The sequence below is a fragment of the Halichoerus grypus genome, chromosome 2, assembly GCF_964656455.1.
Source record: "Halichoerus grypus chromosome 2, mHalGry1.hap1.1, whole genome shotgun sequence".
In the NCBI taxonomy this organism is placed as follows: Eukaryota; Metazoa; Chordata; class Mammalia; order Carnivora; family Phocidae; genus Halichoerus; species Halichoerus grypus.
The window spans coordinates 188,046,915-188,067,082 of NC_135713.1; the positions used below are offsets into that span (position 1 = coordinate 188,046,915).

At 52.5% G+C, this 20,168-nt stretch overlaps 1 protein-coding gene and 1 long non-coding RNA gene across 3 annotated transcripts; one reads left to right on the plus strand and one right to left on the minus strand.

Annotated features, from left to right (window-relative positions):
• Positions 1-231: 231 nt before the first annotated feature.
• On the minus strand, positions 232-6,130 carry LOC118528843 (uncharacterized). The gene is made up of 2 exons (XR_004913823.2): positions 5,244-6,130; positions 232-3,868 (listed from the first exon to the last, which is right to left on the minus strand). It is a non-coding gene; the product is annotated as an uncharacterized LOC118528843 (long non-coding RNA).
• Positions 3,868-16,455, plus strand: IGFBP4 (insulin like growth factor binding protein 4). 2 transcript variants are annotated; one of them, XM_078065707.1, is made up of 5 exons: positions 3,868-4,672; positions 6,684-6,740; positions 12,172-12,329; positions 13,107-13,241; positions 15,177-16,455. In XM_078065707.1, the coding sequence occupies exons 1-5, from the start codon at positions 4,324-4,326 to the stop codon at positions 15,309-15,311; spliced, it is 834 nt and encodes a 277-aa protein (XP_077921833.1). In that variant the 5' UTR covers positions 3,868-4,323; the 3' UTR covers positions 15,312-16,455. The 2 variants fall into 2 exon arrangements, with proteins under 2 accessions (XP_077921833.1, XP_035937354.1); XM_036081461.2 differs by lacking the exon at positions 6,684-6,740.
• Positions 16,456-20,168: the final 3,713 nt, after the last annotated feature.

Here is a 20,168-nt window from a genome sequence, read left to right on the forward strand (position 1 = left end):
AGGGCAGGACTATCAATTCTCTAAGAAGCCCAGACTGAACCCAGTAGAAGTGTGAAACCAAACCAACAAGGGAGCTAGTTAGACTCTAAACAACAAGCCAACGAAGTTGTGGGCTGGAAGAAGTGGGTGGGGAGTGGGGATTTTTCTCACTTCTCCATCAGGAGCATCTTCCTGGTGCCCTGGGTGCCCAGGAGCTTAGGGACAGACAAGGATGTGAGACGGAGGCAGAGGTTCTTTTTCTTTTTCTTTTTTTTTTTGAGATTTTATTTATTTATTTGACAGAGAGAGAGAGTGAGCACAAGCAAGGGGAGTGGCAGGCAGAGGGAGAGGGAGAAGCAGGCTCCCCACTGAGCAGGGAGCCTGATGTGGGACTCGATCCCAGGACTCCAGGATCATGACCTGAGCCAAAGGCAGATGCTTAACCAACTGAGCCACCCAGGCGCCCTCTTTTTTTTTTTTTTAAGTTTATTTTATTTTTCAGTAATCCAGCATGGGACTGGAACTCACAACTCTGAGATCAAGAGTCACATGCTCTTCCAAGTGAGCCAGCCTGGTGCCCCACAGAGGTTCCTTTTCCGGTGGAACCTTGGGCTGGAAAAGATGACAGGGAAGGAAGGCCGTGTTTCTATCTCTGGGGGCTCCGGGAGGTGCTCTCAGGCCTCAAGGAGGCAGCAATCAGGTGGGGAAAACCAATGAGCAGCATCTGTACCCCATTTCTTGGGTTTCAGAACGCTTTCTTATCCATTATCTCATTTTCTCTTGCAGTCATCCTGTGGGGTAAGCCCAATTATCTCTCTTGCTCTTTGTTTATTTTTTTTTTTTATTTTTTATTTTTTTAAAGATTTTATTTATTTGAGAGAGAGAGAATGAGAGAGAGAGCACATGAGAGGGGGGAGGGTCAGAGGGAGAAGCAGACTCCCCACCGAGCAGGGAGCCCGATGCGGGACTCGATCCAGGGACTCCAGGATCATGACCTGAGCCGAAGGCAGTCGCTTAACCAACTGAGCCACCCAGGCGCCCCGCTCTTTGTTTATTTATTTATTTATTTTATTATATGTTTTTAGGATTAATTTTTTTTAGTTATATCTTTGTTTCAAGAGCATGTAAAAAACACTGGAGAACTGAACTCAGAATTTTTTTTTTTTTTCTCTTTTTAAAATGGATGAAATAACCCTTCAAGACATTAAGTGGGTATCCAAGGTCACACAGCTCTTAAGTGACTGTGCTGCAACTTGAACCCAGGTCCTCTCACTCCAAATCCTGTGCCCTTTATGTAGCCTATCCCCAGACACCAGCAAGCCCAGGGGGGACACTAAACCCAGTCCTCTGAGAGCCTCCATTCTGCTGAGGGAAACACGGGTCCTGCCACCGGGGGCTCACCAGGGGCCCTGTGGAGAATTATAGTTTCCTGCAGGGTGGGATAGGGTGGGATCGCAAACACTCAGCGCCCCCTGTAGGCTGGGCAATTTGCACAAGCCACTCTTTCTCTCTCTCTCCCTCCTCACCCTTCTTTCTTTATCACAAAGCCCCATTTGCGAGGTAAGGACAGTGAAGCTCAGAGTAACTTGTTTCAGGTTCCCCAGTGAGTCTAGTGGCAAAGCTGGGATTAGAATCCAGGTTGGCCTGATGTTAATACCTGTGCTTTTTCCTCCAGCATGGAAGATGGTTGGTTCATGAGTCACCTTCTCTGTGAAACTTTTCCATGCCTTGGATGTAGAACTGACCACTTGTGTATCTGGGTCCCCACAGTGCCCCGCATGGATATCTCCCAGGGCACCTGCACACTTCTTAGGCTCATTTTATTTTTATGCCTGTCTCCCCTCACTAGGCAGTGAGCTCCTTGAGGGCAGAGAGTGATCTTGGCCATTTCTGTGTCCTCAGTATTTAGCACAAAGCCTGCGCACAATCAGCGTCCAGTAAATAGGTGTTGCATGAATGATGGGAAGGTGCTTGGATGGCCTACTTATATCTATTTTCCTGCTTCCTTGGAATTATCCTAGACAGTGATGTTGGGGGGTGGGTGCGCACCAGCGAATAGATGGGGGATGCTGGGGTAGAGGTCTGGGCACCTGACTCACCTAGAAACCTTTCTGGATTTCCCACACCTGCACTCATGCTTCACCTCCAGGTACTTTTTTGCTTTCAGTCCAGCCTCTCCTACACTCCTTCCTCCACCTCCCAGCGCCTTTAGCTCTCCCAGGTTTGCTGTCTACGGGGCAAGTCTGGTGTTGGTATCAAAACCATCCTTTCTGGTCCCATTTTACTCTCATAAGAGCTTTAAGAGGCAGGATTGGTGGAGATGACCTACCTCTATTTTAGAGTTAGGGACATTCAAGCTCTAAGGAGTGGTGTCCAACTTCATACAATAAGTTGGTGGCAGAACCGGGTTCAAGATGATGGAAGGGGAGAGGGCTGGGGGAAGTTTTCTGAATCAGGGACAGGCTGGACTTCCCCCAGGGACGTGAGGAACCTGGCTCTGTTTTCCCGGCTCCAAAAAAGAAGAGACCCCAGTATGTCTGTGAGATAGATGGCAGGGAGAGAATCCCAGAACCTTGTCCCCCGCCAGAACTCTCCAGACCTTCTGCAGTCTTGATGATTGCCAGTAGGTGCCGTCAGTTTGCAACTTTTTGGTTCTGTCCCTACACTTTCAGCTTCCAGCCCCTCTCTTCCTCCTATCACCTGGACAGTCTACACTGGAGAAGGTGGGAGAGGGCCTAATTGCTGTGAGACAAATGAAAAACTGCTGCCCTGGGAGAGGAAGCAGGAAGCGGGAAGCAGGAAAACGGTCTCTGATCTGCACTTTGGCTTGGCTGCCTTGCCGCTTTCTAGGCTAAGCCAAGCCAAAAATAAATAAATAAATAAAATAAGATAAAATAATAATAATAAAAAAAATCCACACTGGGCCGCCGATTGTGCCCTGACAGGCACTCTTACCCTGAAACCAGCTCCAGGACAGCAGAAGCCTTTGTGTGGAGGATGGGTGAGTACTGGGAGACCAGAGAGAACCTGGGAGGTGGGTCTCTGCTCAAATGTTACTCTAGGGTCTCTCCGGATCCCAGCAGGACTGAGGCAAGGGGCCGGGGAAACAGGCACCAATAGAATCTCACAGAGGGCCTAGTCAGCCCCCAGGCACTAGCCCAAATAGCAACACCAGCTGAATTAGAAGGCACCCCTCCCTCGAAATGCTTGACTGCCATCTGCTGGAAAACTGTCATAACAGCTACACAAACCTACAATGACCACGAGAGAAATGGTGCCCCCTGGAGTTGTGCGATGCACAATTTGCACACTGAGAGTGGCAATCTCCCTAGCCAATCCTCCTCTGGGGAGGGAGTCGGGCAGTAGAAGCAAACATCCAGGAAGGAAGAAGAGGCTGGGCACCTCCTTCTCCAGGAGTTCGGTGGATTCAGTTCTCAGGAAGGCAGAGTGGACCAGGACCCAGATGAGCCCTGGGGAGATAGGGCGCGCGCGGGGGGCGTGGGGGAGTTGGAAGGGCGAGTGGGAAGAGAGCCTACTAACTTCTTAGGGCCATCAGGCCCTTCTGGGTCCCTCGTTGGGTGCTTGCTTCCTTTTTCCCACTTCACCCGACTTGGTCTCCAGTGGCTGGGAGTGGGGTGGAAAGGACTCTGGCCCGGGAGACTGAATCCGCGGAGCCGGGAGTCCGGGCTAGGAGGTCGCGTTCTTGGAGGGTGGGGGGTGGGGTGGGGCTGCAGCCGCCTTCGCGGGGTAGGGGAGGAATCCTCCGAGGTCGAGGGAGGGGGCCAAAGAGCAGCCCCTTGGCGTCTCCTCTTCTTTCTCTCCCCTCCCAGGCTCCGGTTCAGAGGCGCTGTCGGCGCCTGCCACGGCTTCCAAACTGCTCCGCTTCCTTCTGCGGCAGAAAAGGACTTTCAGATGTTGTAGCGGCGGCGGCGGCGGCGGCGGCGACTCAGGACAGCGCCCCCTCCCCCTAACGGCCGCCTCCCCCTCTCCCCCCCCCCCGGGCGCCCCCGCTCCCCCACCTCTGGGAAGGAGCTGGGGGTGTGGCCAGGGGCCGGTATAAAGTCCGGGGGAGCCGGTCCCGGGCAGCCGCTCAACCCCCTTCCCCCCCCCCACCCCTTCGCCCGCCGCCTGGGCCGGGCCGAGGATGCGGCGCAGCGCCTCGGCGGCCAGGCTCGCTCCCCTCCAGCCCGCTTGCTAACTTCCCTGGCTCCGTCCCTGTCCGCCCGCGGGGCCGCCCCGTCTCCCCGCGCCCTCCGGGTCGGGTCCTCCAGGCGCGCCCGGGCGCTGTCGCCGTGTGTCCCTGCTGCCAGTGTGCGCGCGCGTTCGCCCCGTCCTAGCTCGGTCATGCTGCCCCTCTGCCTCGTGGCCGCGCTGCTGCTGGCCGCCGGGCCCGGGCCGAGCCTGGGCGACGAAGCCATCCACTGCCCGCCCTGCTCGGAGGAGAAGCTGGCGCGCTGCCGCCCCCCCGTGGGCTGCGAGGAGCTGGTGCGGGAGCCGGGCTGCGGCTGTTGCGCCACTTGCGCCCTGGGCAAAGGGATGCCCTGCGGGGTGTATACCCCTCGCTGCGGCTCCGGCCTGCGCTGCTACCCGCCCCGGGGGGTGGAGAAGCCCCTGCACACGCTGATGCACGGGCAAGGCGTGTGCATGGAGCTGGCGGAGATCGAGGCCATCCAGGAAAGCCTGCAGCCCTCTGGTAAGGTGCCCCTGTCCTTGCATGCCCTACCTGGTGTTCTCCCCTCCTAGAAGCCCCTTCCCCATTCAGGCTGGCCTGGAAAGCCCTTGAAAATCTGTGAGTTAACGAGGAGGCAGGTACTTGGCAGGGCTGAACTGGCATGGTACAGGCTCACCCAAGGAAACTGCTGTTGAATCCCTAGCAGCCTGTTGCCACCAGCAAGGAAGACTGTCCCAGCCCTCCATCTCAAACCTCCCAAGGGTGTCTGTTTGGGAAGAGAGGTCTCAATGGTAGTCCTGGCTGCTGGTGCAAGAGTGGAACATAACCTGACCTGGTCCAGCCAGCAGCCTGCAAGTGAGCGGCCTGGGGCCAGATAACTAGAGGATGGAGATGGCAGTGGTGGTGGCTGTCTGTTCCTGATCCTGGAACTTCCCTCATCCTGGCCACATGTGAAACCCCAGGGGTCTAAGAAGCCAGGGCTTGGCCTTTTGACATTGAGGCAGGGTTGAGTGGGACATGCAAATTAGAGGGGCTTTGGTGGTGGGGGGCATCAGAGTTGCCCCTCCCCAAAGCCCCCCCCCAGGCAGCTCACCTTGCTGTTTGAGAGGTATTGGGAAGACAGAGGTCTCTCTGCCAGGCCTGGGCACCTCATCCTGCACTGGTATACAGGCACCCCGCTCCTCTCTCCTGGCAGGTGTCATCTGAGGTGGCGAAGAGAAGCAAGTCTTGGCTCCCAGCCCAGAGCTGTAGAAACCTAACGGTGTGGGATAGGGAGTAGAGAAAGGAGAGAGAGAGAGGGAGAGGGGGAGGCGGGAGAGCAAGAGGGGGGAGAGAGGAAAAGGGAGAGGGAGAGGTTTAGAAGGCCCTTACACTTTCTCTTTTTCCATTTTTCAGTGAGCCTCTCAGTTTCTCCTTATAATCTTTCTCAGTCTTTTGTTCTTTCTTATTCTTTTGTTATTTCCTGCTACGTCTCTCAATCTCTAGTTTCACTACCAACATTCCTGAGTTCTCCTTTCCTCAATGTCTTCCGCCTGTTATCAGTTTCTCTTTCTCTATCTTGTTCCCTTTCTGCTTTTGTCCTGTTTCTCTCACTTTCTCCTCAGCACCTTTCTGTTGCTCTTTCTCTCCGTGTCTCTGTCACTGTTTCTCTTTCTGTCTTTGTTCCTGTCTTTCTCTGTTACTTTGGCAATCTCTCTCTGCTTTTCTGTATCTCTGCCTCTGTTTCTTGTTCCCTCTCTGACTCTGTTTTCCTCTCCCTGTGCCTCTGTCTGTGTCTCTTTTCCTGGTGCTTGAAGCTTCCATTGTTGCAGTCCGGATGCTGGGACTCCGGCCCCAAGCTTCCTGCCCTGGGTCCCAGACCGTTCCACTTCCTCAATCCTCTGCAGCTTGTTAGCGGAGGAAAGCAGGATGCAGGGAAAACAGGAAGGAGGTGGACCCCAGGGGTCTGGCCTCAGGCCTCTCTGCCCTTCCTGTCCCTAGGCAGTGAGAGATAGGTCAGCAGAAAACATTCTAGGAGAAATGCCAGCCTGGCACCCAGCACATCTGGGAAGCAGGGGGGTGGGGTGGGGGTGTCCTGAGGGAGTAAGGCACTGATCCTGGGGCACAGATGCTGGTGCCAGTGGGAGAGGAGGGGTGCTGGTACCAGACCAGACTGGGAGTGAGGGCTGAGCCCTTGGGCTCCCTGAGTATAATGGGACCTCTTTCCCTTCATATCTCCATCCTCCACTGTACAGTGGGTATGTATCTGGCACCAGATTAGAATAGGTGCTAACCTTCTCCCTCACTGACTTGAACTCGGGGCAGAAGAGCCCTCAGAGGGTCTTGAGCACCCCCTCCTCCCTGGCTGGGTAGGAGTACCCCATCCAATAGTGGAGGAAAATCTAATCCCCTAGGGGCTTTGGGGGAAATGGTATGAAGTTTGTGATTATCCTGTGGACATCATGCAAATTGGCCTTTATGTCCCCTTGGGATTACAGGGTCCAGGTCTCTAATGCCCACTCCCTCCCTCCTTGCCTGTCCTCCACCCATGCAGGGTATGCAAAGATCTGGAGAGGGAAAGGGCAAGCCTGGAGAACCCTGGGGAAACTAGGTACCTACTCGGCAAGCTGTGTCCGTGCCTTCTCACCTCCTAGTCATCACAGAAACATCCCCTGCACCATGTGAAAGGTGCCCCCTAGAGTTGTGCAACAGCCCTGCAGGGTCTCTGGTGAGACAAGATGGCCAGAGCTCAGACCTTATCCCTGCTATTCTCTCTAGCCTTTCACTGTCAATAGGCCACTGTCCCTCCTAGGTCCCAAGGCTTGGACCCTCTTGCCTTGGGAATAGTTTGGCAGAGGGTATCAGGCTTCTCTTTCTGCCTTTTCCTCTTGGAGCTAAGCTTCAGCAGGTGACTGGGGGAGGACAACCACTTGGCATGCCCCTTCCCTTGGCCTGCTATGTCCAGCTGCCTACTATTTGCCCCAGGAGCAGGTTTCCTCCTTCCATCTTAAGCCTCTGCCCCCTAACCTCCCCATAGCCCTCCTGTCCCAGCTTTCTGAGCCAGAAAACGTTGTGGATTAATGCTGCTCAGGCCCCCAGAGGTGGGGGTGGGGTGGGACATGTGCGTCAGAAGTCCACAATTCTGCATCAGTGGACTGACCCTTGACTCATGGAATCTGGGGGAGTGGACAGTGGGAAGATCAGTGTTTGGACTGGGGAGCTCCTAAACTGTGCTCTTGGGTCTCTCTGGGACAGGGTTAGGGAACAGACAGCCTGGGTTAATTTTTAGTCAACGCAGCAAATATTGTCCCCCTTACTTCAGTACTGGGAATCCAGTCATGTCATGGGAACAGGGCCTTCCCAGAAATTCTGTGCCTTGGGGGAGGTAGGGGGAGGAGCATGGCTGCTTAACATTTTTTCTTTAGTATTGGCAAAGCCAGAATTATTGGTGCCTCGGGTATCAAGAGTCTTTTCCATTTAAAGACATAGGATCTGCAGGGATAAGTCTGTCTTCCTTCCCCTCCAACCAGTCTGCTGCATTTCCTCATCTGTAAAATGGAGATGACAATGGGACCTGCCTCACAGGCTTGGGGTGTCTGGCATGGAGTAAGATCTCCATCAGTTAGAGCCATGATGAAGATGGTGATGAAGAAGAAGCTGAGAAGATTTCGGTTGAAACTTAAATTCTCCTCTGATGCTGGGATTTTGAGGGACAGTAGGGCAATTGAGCAAAGTAGGGGGACATTCAGAGGAGTTGAGAGGGGTAAGGAGGAACTTGGTGCTTTTTGCTGCTGTAAACATGGGAAGGACAGGCCAGCTTTCCTTCAGTCTGAGGAGGGCAGCATGGCATGACGGTGAGGGGGATGCCATGTGAGCCAGACCTCGAAGAAAGGGCTAGGTACCTGGCATGGATGATCTTGGTTTCTCTAGGCTGAGTCCAGGGGAAGAAAGAAAAGGCCTTTCTTGCAGGGTACAGGGGTGAGCTGAAATGCCTGTGTCTGGGTGGCTGGGCCCACCCACCTCACAGCCTCACCCTGGGTGTCTTAAAGGGGACCGGGCCTGGAGTTGAGGAGGAATCATGGGGTTGAAATCAGTCAGCCAGAAAGAGGAAATCCTTTAGCTTTGACCATGAACTTTTCAGCCAGTGGTGCCAAAGCTGTGAAGTCTTTTCTCTCTCTGGGTGCCTTACCCTTGGTTGCTAGAGCAAAGACCAAGGTTTGCGCTGTGTTTGCATGTTGTTGGCCTAGCTCCAAGCAGGGGCTGGAAGAGATGACCTGGCCTACCTTGGAAGTCCCACCCCTTAAATAAGCCTTTTAGAGGTCAGGTCTAACTCTGGGGGGACCAACCCACAGGGATTGGGGTCTTTCCAGAGGGCCTCACCTGGGTGAGCAGTACCAGGTACTGAGTAAGCAGGGAAGTAGTAAGTATTTAGACAGCTTTGGAGAGTGGAAGGTTAACGTTTTTCAGAGGCCCAAGGCTACGATCCTCACCCTCCCAAACCCAGTGTCTAGGGGTGGATCGTGGGGTGGATCCTCAATCTGCCTGTTAAGCAAGGCTGGGCAAGGAAAAGTTACAGATTAAATGGAAAGTCAACAAGCTATGGGGCAGGCAGAGTGCCCCGCCCCGGGTCTGTGTCTCTGCTCGGGGCAGGGTCAGAGTGCCCGAGTGCATGTGGGTGTGCACGTGTGGACCAGTGTGTGCCTGGACACGTGATTGTTTGTATATGTTTGTGGTTCTTGCATCCTGGCCTGTCTGTGTCTGCGTGGGCAGATATGGATATACTCTGTGTACCTATGTCCCCATGAGAGTAAGTAAGCAGCTACTCTCCCTATCTGGTGTATTCTTCTCTAAGCTTAGACACAAGGTAGGGACAGACCGGGACCAGATCTGGAGAGTGGCAGAGCAGCTGGAAGTTGGCATGCTTGGTGTTAATGAAGGATTGATCTCCTCTGTGGAGTGCCCTTTTGGTGGGGTAAAGCAGTCTGGCCTTGGGCGAGAAGGGTCCAAGTATGGCATTGATGAGTATCTGGACTCAAGTATGTGTGTTTTGGAGGCTTGTAGGATTCTTCAGTTCTTCAAAAAATAAAAAAGGAAACTTGCCTAGCAACAACAAAAAAGTGGGGAAACCAAGGAGGGGGAGGCCAGATTATCCCCAGATAATCCCCTTAGTGTGACATGAGGCCTTACTCACACAAGAGTGTAAGCTATGCTTCCAGCCTTGCCCTATGGCCCATGCAGCTCCAGGTTTCAGTGAGTGGACCCAGTTGTCCTCCCCCCCCGTTTTTTTAAAGATTTTATTTATTTATTTACGAGAGAGAGAGTGAGAACGAGTGCAAACAGGGGGAGGGGCAGAAGGAGAGGGAGAGAGAAAACCCCAAGCAGACTATGGGCTGAGTGCTGCAGAGTCCTACCCCTACTTGGGGCTTGATCTCGCAACCCCGAGATCATGACCTGAGCCCAAACCAAGAGCCAGATGCTCAACTGCTCAACCAACTGAGCCACCCAGGCACCCCCTTCATTGTCCTCCTTAATAATGCCTCCTAAGTTAAGGGATAAATATTCCATATATCCATTAATAACCCCCCAAGAGTTAATCATTTGTGAACTTCAGCTCGTAGAAACTCAACATTGGAAAGCCTAATTGCAGTTACATTTCTACTCTAGATCTCTCTAGGTTCTTGAGGTCTTTACCACCCTGATGCGCCATACTTCCAGGATGGGAGGCTCTCAACCTCCATTTGTTAAAAAACTCTTGCTTATTTCTTGAACCTGAAAACATTCTGCCTGCTTACCAAGAGAAACAAGTGCCACTGCGCAAAGTAGTGCTTCCCTTTATGGCTATGAAAAGAAAGCAAACTCAAAGGAAAGACCAAAACCTTTTCCAGGTTCCAAGGGTACCCCTCAAATTAGCATCATGGACTGTGGCAAATGAGTCCTTTTGATCCCTTCCAGCCTTTTCCGGGTAAAATGGTGGTGCTTTTGTTCATGTCTCAGCTCAGCCTCTGTGGTTTCAAGATTTGGCTCTAATTCTTTTAGATCTTTCATTTCCTCTTCCTCTCCATTATCCACCTCCAGCCTACACCCCTGAAACACTGTGCCCCCTTCCAAAAGTCTATGCTTTTGTGCAAGGTGGATGCAGGGGTAGGGATCACTGGCCAGTCTGGGCCTTTTGGCCAGAAAGGTTTCTCAGGAGGGTCTTCAGGGAAGAGCCCGTGTACCAGATCTTTTCTCTGGTTCTGACTGAGGGTTTGGGGTCCATCTTCTTATGGCCCCCTTGACAATGCTGGTCTTCTGAAATTTACCCACATCTTTTGCTGTCCACGTCACCGGGAGGTCTTGCTATAGTGGATTCTCCTTGGTTGACCCTTAAGAACTTGATGTTGGGGCGCCTGGGTGGCTCAGTCGTTAAGCGTCTGCCTTCGGCTCAGGTCATGATCCCGGGGTCCTGGGATTGAGCCCCACATCGGGCTCCCTGCTCGGCGGGAAGCCTGCTTCTCCCTCTCCCACTCCCCCTGCTTGTGTTCCCTCTCTCGCTCTGTCTCTCTCTGTCAAATAAATAAATAAAATCTTAAAAAAAAAAAAAAAAAGAACTTGATGTTGTCTCTGAGACTGGAGTCCCCTCCGGACTGTCCTTCTTGGGATGTTAAATATGCAGAAGGATAGATTATATCTATCTGCTCCATTTATTCCTTACCTTTGATTCTTCTTTCTAAACCCGCCCTCCACCCATGACAAAACCTTCCCATCTTTGGTGACTCAATTTTATAAATAACCTTTGGTATGGAATCTTGACAAAGACTTTCTGAAAGTCTAGATTCCTCCTTGCCTGGTTTCCCTTTATCTACTTGCTTCCCCCCACACCACCAGAACTAGGAGAATAAAAAGAGAACTAACCCCCCAACTAAATTTGGCTAGATGGAAAAATACCATTTGACCCAGAGGCAGCTCTGGGACTGCTGCCATGCATGGAGGAACCTGCTAACTCCTCAGGAAAAAAAATCCTGACGCAAACCAGATGTAACCTTCTGTCTAGCTGCCAACATCTGGAATGCAGCGAGCTGCCAAGCCCAAGCATTTTAGAGGTGACTCTGATCTGCAGAGAGGTCTTGCAACCTCTTTCTCCAGCTCAGCCCTGTATTCCGGTTTTGGCTGCCTGGAGGTTGGAGTAGTGGTTACGATTCTGGGACTTCTGGATTGGGTTATTCTCGAGTTCAGATAGAGTCTTCAGGGGATCCCAGGGAGAGTGTGCAGGTCCAGCCTCACCACCCCCATCTCCACATCCCCAGTGCCCTGGCTCTGGGCAATAGACATGGACTTCGGATGGTGTCTAAAATCCAAGGATGGGAGATGTGGGGGTGGGGGGAACTGAAGGGAGGTGTGAGGGTGTTTTTGGTCCTGCGGCCACACAGTGTGTGTCACACACACACACCGATTCACACTTTCACATGTAGGCATACACACCTACTCCTGCTTCTTCTCTCCTGTTCAGCCAATGGGGAGGGCCTTTTGGGCCAGATTTCTCATCACTCATGGAAATTCTGATTTTGGTCATGTGGAAGAGGGGTAGCAGAGCCAACAGATCTGAGGATCCCCTGGTTGGCTCAGCCAGATGCTGAAAAGAGCAGGAAAGGAGACAGGAAGAGAGAGTAGACAGAGTGGGGGATGGTAGCAGGAGCTGAATGGGGGTGTGTGTGAAATCTGGTGGGGAGGCCCCTGCCTGCCTTAGACCTCCCTGCAGGGCCCAGGGGACCCTCCTGCTCTCTGTGCAGCTGCAGCTGGTGACTCATCTGAGGGCTGGACTGGGTGGGGTGAGGGACAAGTCAAGGACTTTAAGAGGAATATTCTCCTGAGGAAATCCCAGGAGAGTGGGGAGGAGATGAGGGTGTTGCTTTTATTCCCCCCCACCCCACCCCAAGGCCCCCTATTCTTTCCCAGAGCCAGGCTGGAGAATCTCCAAGAAGAAAGCAAGGTGGGAGGCTGGGTTGGTGTGTTGCCCTGTCCTTTCCCGGTGCTGACCTCTCCCCATCTTGGCCTGACTGCAGACAAGGATGAAGGTGACCACCCCAACAACAGCTTCAGTCCTTGCAGTGCCCACGACCGTCGGTGCCTGCAGAAGCACTTCGCCAAAATTCGAGACCGCAGCACCAGCGGGGGCAAGATGAAGGTCATCGGGGTGCCCCGGGAGGAAGCTCGGCCTGTGGTGAGGACCTCTGACCTACAAATGCACATGTGCACCGCCACCACCACTAGATCTGGACTATGTTTATTCAACAAACATTCATTGGATGCCTACTGTGTGCAAGAGGCACCCAGTATGCATCATCAGGACCCAGAGAATCCTCATTCCTTTCCTTGAACTGCCTTTCCTGTTCATCAGTTATATATATATATATATATATATATATATATATATATATATGCAGTTGAAGTAATTGTTAAGTACTGAAATACTTCTGTATCGGTTTGTAAATAGTGGTTTTCCCAAGCCTCCTGGCATTTCTTAGCTCTTCTCTTGGATTCTCCACGCAGACTTTTTCAGTAACTAAGTGGTTAACGCTGGCCACAGCAGGGGGCCTGGAGACCCTGCCCCAGGGTCTGGCTAAGTCCTTTCTGATGGATGGTTCTGATGGATCCTGGCCTGGGTCTTCTTACCAAGTTGTTAATTGTATGATGTCAGCTATCCCTCCTGCTTAGAAATCATTCCCTTCCCAACCACCTCCATAGGTTTCCATAACCTCTTCCCCCCACAAGGTCCCTTCCATTCACACCCTTCCTTTTTAGAAGCTCTTTAGCTCAGAATCCTCTGTTCAGTATCCTTCTGCTCTGTCCACCAGGGTCCCCTGAACCCACTGGGCCCTGCCCGGCCTCTGGGCCTTGAGCCTCCTTTCTGGGCCTTGAGTCCTGATCTGACCCCCAGCTTTGGGGTCTTCCTGCCTCTCTCCCTTCTGCTAAGCAGTTTCATTTTCCCTTCCTCCAGCCCCAGGGCTCCTGCCAGAGTGAGCTGCACCGGGCCCTGGAGCGGCTGGCCGCCTCACAGAGCCGCACCCACGAGGACTTTTACATCATCCCCATCCCCAACTGCGACCGAAATGGCAACTTCCACCCGAAGCAGGTGGGTCTTCATCCCTGCTGGCTCTGTCCTGGCCTCAGCTCTTGGGGCATTCCTGGTCTCTCCACAAGATGGTGCAGGTTGGAGATCTCAGGAAGGGGGAGACCTCCCCACCCAAACCTAACCCTCTGGGTCCTCCCCCAGTCTTAGAGCCTCAGCTTATTTTTCCCACCACGCTCATTTTGGAGATGAAGAAACTGAGGCCCAAAGTCACAGAGTGAGTTAATGGCAGATCAGCTGTCCTGCCTCCCCATCCAGGGCTATTTCTATCACGTCTGGATTCACCACTTAGCACTCCTGCCAACCTCTACCTCCCAGCACTCTTTCATTCCCTGTACTGTACTCCATCCTATGAGTAGTTCTCCTTTGCCATAGAATATCTCAGATTTCATTTGGGGATGGAGGGGCTCAGTCATGAAGGGTTAAGGAGGAAACTCAGCCTGCCCCTTCCCTCACGCTGAGTGACCAAACCACCTGGGGTACAGCCAGGATGGAGGTGAAGCAGATCTGACAGCTGGGAATGGGAGCTTTGGACCGAAGCAGAGGGGCAGGAGAGAAAACATGAATGCAGGAACCTCCCTATTCCCTCATGCCCTTGGAACATGGGCTCCTCTCATAAGCCCCCAGGAGGCTAGGATGTTCAGCAAGGTTGGCCCTCCTCAGCCCCATCTCTGACCCATGAGGGGTGGGCTTACTTGGAAGAGTGGCATATCTGGGCAGAGCCTTATGCTGGGTGTGGCCTGGGGAGTCCTGGCCTGGGTCTTTCTCCAGCTCTTTGTGGACATAGACACATACATTCTCCCACTCCGTGCTCTGTAGATAGATCCACAAAGTGGGCTGATACTTGGCCAATAGAGGCCTAGATAGGAGGAGAAGGGCTGCCCCCAGGTCGGCAAATCCCAGGATGACGTGAGGAGATGATGGGGTGGTATGCAATGAGTGCAGGACCAGAAAGGGCCCCTCAAACCAGTGCCAAACCTACCCGCAAGCTTTATCCCAACACCAATTTTATCCTTGTCCCATTTTTTAGAAGATTTTATTTATTTATTTGAGAGAGAGAGAGAATGAGTGTGAACAAGCGCAGGGGGAGAGGCAGAGAGACAAAGAGAGAGAGAGAATCTCAAGCAGACTCCCTGCTGAGCGGGAGCCCCACACGGGGCTCCATCTCAAAACCCTGAGATCATGACCTGAGCCGAAACCAAGAGTTGGATGCTCAGCCGACTGAGCCACCCAGGCGCCACTATCCTTGCCCAATTTTTAAAAACTTTTTTCCCCTCATTAAAAAAAATTAATAGATTTTATTTTCTAGAGCAGTTTTTTTTTTTAAAGATTTTATTTATTTGACAGAGAGAGAGACAGTGAGAGAGGGAACACAAGCAGGGGGAGTGGGAGAGGGAGAAGTAGGCTTCCCGCTGAGCAGGGAGCCTGATGCGGGGCTTGATCCCAGGCCCCTGGGATCATGACCTGAGCCGAAGGCAGACACTTAACGACTGAGCCACCCAGGCACCCCTTAGGTTTACAGAAAAATCGAGCAGAAAGTACAGGGTTCCTATCTACTCCCTCACCCCCAGTTTTCCCTGTTAACATCTTGGTTTAGTACGGTACATATGCTACCACAAATTAAGGAACTAATATTGGTCCATAATTTACATTAGGGTTCACTCTTTGTGTTGTACAGTTCTATGTGTTTTCTTCCCCCAATATTTATCCCACTGAAAGTTCTGACACTTGAGCCCTTTATCCCTAGACCAGTGCTGACCTCTGAGACAACCTTCATTTCTTGGCCAATATCTCTCTACTCCATGAGCTCAGACGGTCCGTGCTTGTGAAAGAGCCGCTGCCCTCAGAGGCCATCTTGGATCAACTGTCTGACTTGGGCTGGGCTGGGATTGGGGCAGGCTGCCTGGGGACTGACCTCTCACACCCTTGTCTTGGCAGTGTCACCCGGCCTTAGATGGGCAGCGCGGCAAGTGCTGGTGTGTGGACCGGAAGACGGGAGTGAAGCTTCCGGGGGGCCTGGAGCCAAAAGGGGAGCTGGACTGCCACCAGTTGGCTGACAGCTTCCGCGAGTGAGCCCTGCCAGGAGGCAGGGGGCTCAGTGCCCCCTGCCACCCCCATCCCCTAGAGTCTACAGAGCTGACCTGGAGCCTGGGTCTGAGTCCTGGCTCTGTCTCTGACCCAGAAGTTTCCCTTCCTGTGTGTGTGTGTGTGTGTGTGTGTGTGTGTTTGTGTGTTTGTGTGTATGTGTGGGTGTGCCCTTGGGGTGAGCCAAAGCCTAGAAGTGTCTTTGGGCTTAGATAGTCCGAGAGGTCTGAGAGTGGCAATGGGGAACCCTGGTATGTCTCCAAATTGATCCTGGATTCATTCATTCATTCATTCATTCAGCCATCTAAAAACATTTATTGACCACATACTACATGCCCGCTCTAGTTTTTTAGCCCTGGGGGCTCTTATTTTGACTTTGTTTGATTTGGTCATGTGGGGCCACTTCCTATAAACTGAGCACTAGCTTATGGGGGAAGAGAAGTCCCATTTCCAGAATCAGAGAAAGAAAGTAGACATGTACCTTGACTTTTGTACCTTGTAGCATTGTCCTTCCCCTCGATTTAGTCAGAGGGTGGAGGCTGTAGGGAAAGTGTGGGGTGGCAGATGATTCAATGGTCAGGAGTCCCAGGCCCACTCTCAAAGGTCAAGCCTGCCAGGCTCCCCTTCTTCTCTTCCCCAGGCCCCTCCAAGGGGAAGGACCTATAGAGACAAGCCCACCTTTGGGTATGGTGTGCCACCTGCTTGGTTGCCTGGCCGCCCAGACCCTGCTGTGGAGGAGGGAAGAAGGTCGGAAGAAGTCATACAGGACAGAGGGCTGGGGAGGTGGGGCCCATCTCTGAATAGTCAGGGTGGGAGGAAAGGATGCACAATGGGACTACATGTGCCTGATGGAACAGAAGACACACATGCTGGGGGGTGAAGGACTTGCCTGGGGTCCTACTTCCTCCCCTGTTTGTGGTCACAGTCACAAAGTCACCAGGATGACTCCATCCTTCCAGTGGCTCACCGCCTGTGGCTTTGCCTCCCTCCCCATACCTCCCTGCCCTCCAGGCATTTCTGGCTTGACTGGATGGAAGGAGACTAAGGGACCTACCAGTTGGCCATGATGTCTTGTCTTTTTTTTTTTTTTTTTTTAACAAAACAGAACAAAACAAAACAAAAATCTAGACAATTGTGTTTGGTTGATTTATTTATAATTAGAGACAGGGATGCACCAGGGGTGGGAAGGGCGGTCATAGTGTGGTCCCCAGACCTGTCCTATATGGTAAGAGGACTGCAAAGAGTCAACCAATTCACCCACCTCTTCCCTGCAGCCTCTTCCTAGGGAGCTTCCCTGTCCCCAAAGTCATGCTGTCTGTGTTCAGACTCCTGGTGGGCAAATAATGGCTTCTGGAAGGAAGGCAAGCAAGGACAGCCCTGCTGGGCCAAAGATATTTCTGGGATCATGTGTGTGAAGCTGGGGTATGTCCTAGGGCATCAGGCAGATTGGATGTGCATCTGGATTTGATGTATTAATTTAGTGGGGGAGGCACTTCCCTGAAGTTGGGGAAAGGGGGTAAACTCCAATGCATTCCCCAGCTCTGACTGCCTAGATTCCTTAATGGGGTAGTTGTGTTGAGATTTGGTTCTGAGAGGTTGGGAGTAGGGGCATCTTTGATTTTGCTGTCTTGAGCTCAGCAGGCTGTGGGCTCTTGGTGCCAAGCCCAGAATTTGTGCCCATGTGGTACGACTGGATTTCTGGTCATCTCCCACTGCCCCTCTCCCCCATCTCTGTGCTCTGTGTGTGTGTACACTGACCTGGGTGGGGGCCCCTTCTCAGGAGGTCACAGGCAGCCTGAAGACACTGTGCACCAAGTCTTCTACACTCTGGGGGGGTTCCCTCCTGTTGGGTTGCCTTCTGGATTCCTAGCCCTTCCCCAGTTCCAGAGGCACTCCCAGGCCTTTTAACTCACTGGCTCCTGATGAGCTTGCCCCTGTGCTATCTGCATCTTAAATTCGGGCCTGCAATCCTCATCTCTCTAGCTCTGCCTCAGTGAGAGTATCCTGTAGCCATCTGGTCTCCCTGAGACACCACAAGCCACTGCCCGCAGTAGGAGATTAAAGAACAAAGTGACCTTGGCCCCTTAACCCCCCTTCATGGAGCCCCCTACTTCTTGGGCTGAGGTAAGTGCAGGCTGACAGTTAAGTTTTAGGTCCTTAGACCAAATAAATGTAGAGAGAGTATCTCTTTCCCTAAAGCATCTCTTTAAATTCCCCTTTTTTCTCCAGCCCCCCTTTCAATGTTCCTACCGGTACCATTGGTAGTGGTTACTAAGAGGTCCTTTTCCTCTCGTGGGTCTCCAAAAAAAGCTGGATCTGCTTGGGAAGTAGCTGCATATATGGCCTGGGATGTGCCTTTGGTATATCTGCATATTTGTGGTACGTGTGGGTGTGGGTTTGAGTGTATGTGCATGTGTATGAATATAGCAAAGCGATACTTTGGAATATACGAAGTGAATATACAAGGTGAGATGTGAACGCATGTGTACTGGGTGTGGGCGTGGGTAGAGGAGACGCTAATTTGAGGGGTGTGTCTATGTGGGCTGTGTGAATCTGTGAATGTATGTGATGTGAGGTGGGAGGGAATAGAGAAATTCACAGAATATGTATGTACTTCCCTCCCCACTATGAATGAGTGGCCTTCACTCATTAGGTGTCCCCATTGCAGGATTTGTGGGGAGCCTAAGCACCGAAGAATAGAGGATATGCACTCTGGGAGACAGAATTACACATCCCACAGAAACACTGCCCACCCTCCCCCCCCGACCTTGCCCCACGCTTGCCTCCACGATCTGGGAGTCAGGTCCTAGGTGTCCAAAGAGAAGGAAATAAAAGCAGCTGTGTCAATGTGGACACCCTCTACCACTCCCAGGCTAGAGGAAGTACACTGTCCTGGGCAGTGTCACAGTGGGGAGAACCAGGCTCCAGAGAGGAATTGCTGGTCTAGTTTGCACCTAGCCCCACCCCCTCCCTGCCCAGCCATGGCCTCCAAATCCCCTTGGAGGGTCACTCTCCGTAGCCACAGGGCATCAGCATGTCTGGCAGAGGTGGAAGGGAGGAGGTGGCAAGGACTAAACTCTTGTGTCCTGTTGGGACTTACCCAGACAAATTTAAAACTGAAGTCCTTGAGTGCTCTGCTCTGCCTCCCCAAGAAATGTTAATCCTCTCCACTGTGGCTTGGAGCAGGCGGGTGGGAGGCACCCCACCAGGATCCTTTAGCCCATTGGTGCCAATCTACTTCAGGCATTTGGTTTCCATTTCCCAGCTCATTAGTGGAGATCAAGCCCTGCTGTCGCTGAGGGTTGGGGGCTGGGTTTTCCACTGGCAAGCCAGCAGGGTGGGAGTAGGGAGTAAAAAGGGGAGACTTGGACTGACTCCAGTATTGGATTCAGGCTGGGGCATCTCTGGAGAGTTGGCCAAACTTCCTGGCCCCTCCTCCTACGAAGGCCCCTAGGTTCCAGCTACTGCAATCACTTCAGCTCCTTCCAGGAAAAGGCTGCTTGTCCCAACTCCTCTGCCCTCTGGGCCAGATTCAACTATACCAAGCTGCTCCAAGAATGTTATGAGGCATGCAGGACTTGGGGTGCCAGCTTGGCCCCCCTTCCTGGGGGGATATGACTGTGTGGTAAATGACCCTGAAACATTCCCAGCCAGAGAAACTCCCCCTGCATTCCAGACCCCTATGGCAATGTCACCTCTGACCCAGAAGGAGAAAGTCAAGATAATGTGGGAGGCAGGCAGGCAGCTATGGCTGTTGGGTCAGTTGTTGGGTCCTGGGGTTGTCTTAGGGAAGAGGGGAGGAAAGGGGCAGTTTGTGAGTCAGGGGAGAGGGTCAATGGGGAGGAAGCATATTCATGGGGGAGGAGAGAGTTAATGAGAACAATAAGTGGAGGAGAGACAATAGGGCAGACCTTTGCACATACCCACGGGGGAGTGGACACCACTTCAGCCAGCCAAGAGTCTAATTAGATCTTCACTGTCAGAGTGATCTGTCCCCTCTATGTCTGAGGCCCTAGGGGCTGGGGAGAGTTAGGGTCAGGGAGCAGAAGTGAGGGTGGTGAGGATAATTAGAAACATGCTCTACTGAGTGAGAAGGCGCCCCCAGGACCATTTCTCCCCTCACCCCCCGCTCCTCTCTTCCCAGGTCCCCAACCCCCTTCTCCATGACCTGGACTATTCCAGCCAGACTAGGGGAGGGGCTGGTGGAGCCTGGGAGTAGAAACCCGGTGGGATTGGCTTCCTGGGCCCTTACACAGTCTCTAAAGTGCAAACAACATATTTTCGCCATGCAATGGTATTTAATTACACATAAAAACAGAGCCATTAAACTGAAATTAAACCCTTGTTGGAATCACTTAATTCAGGGCATGACAAATTGCTTTCAGTGGAGGCGGCAGTGAAGTCCCCCCCAGGGAGAGATGGAGATTAGCAGCTTCCATGGCTGGCTGGGTCCCCTCATTCTCTTTAGAGCTGGCTCCCTTACCAGCTCTAAATTCTGAAATTTGGATGACCTTCTTCCTAAAGACCACCTAAGCCAAGGGAAACCTCTGGGTTTGTTTAGGATGATAGAAATTGAGGGAATCACAGAATCACTGTCCAACCCAGTTTTAGACAATACTGGCCCATTTTATCAATGCGGAAGTTGAGACCCAAGTGCCAAAGTCATCCAGGGCCAGGATTAGGATGCTGGCACCAAGGCATGACCAGGAAAGCTGTTTTTTTTTTTTTTTTCAGGCTTGTATCCTTTCATCCTGCGCCTGGAGACAGAAGTTGGGACTGGGCAGGTGAGGGTTGGGGAACCTCCCTAGCTGGGGAGGGTAGATTTCTTCAGAACTGGGCTCCCAC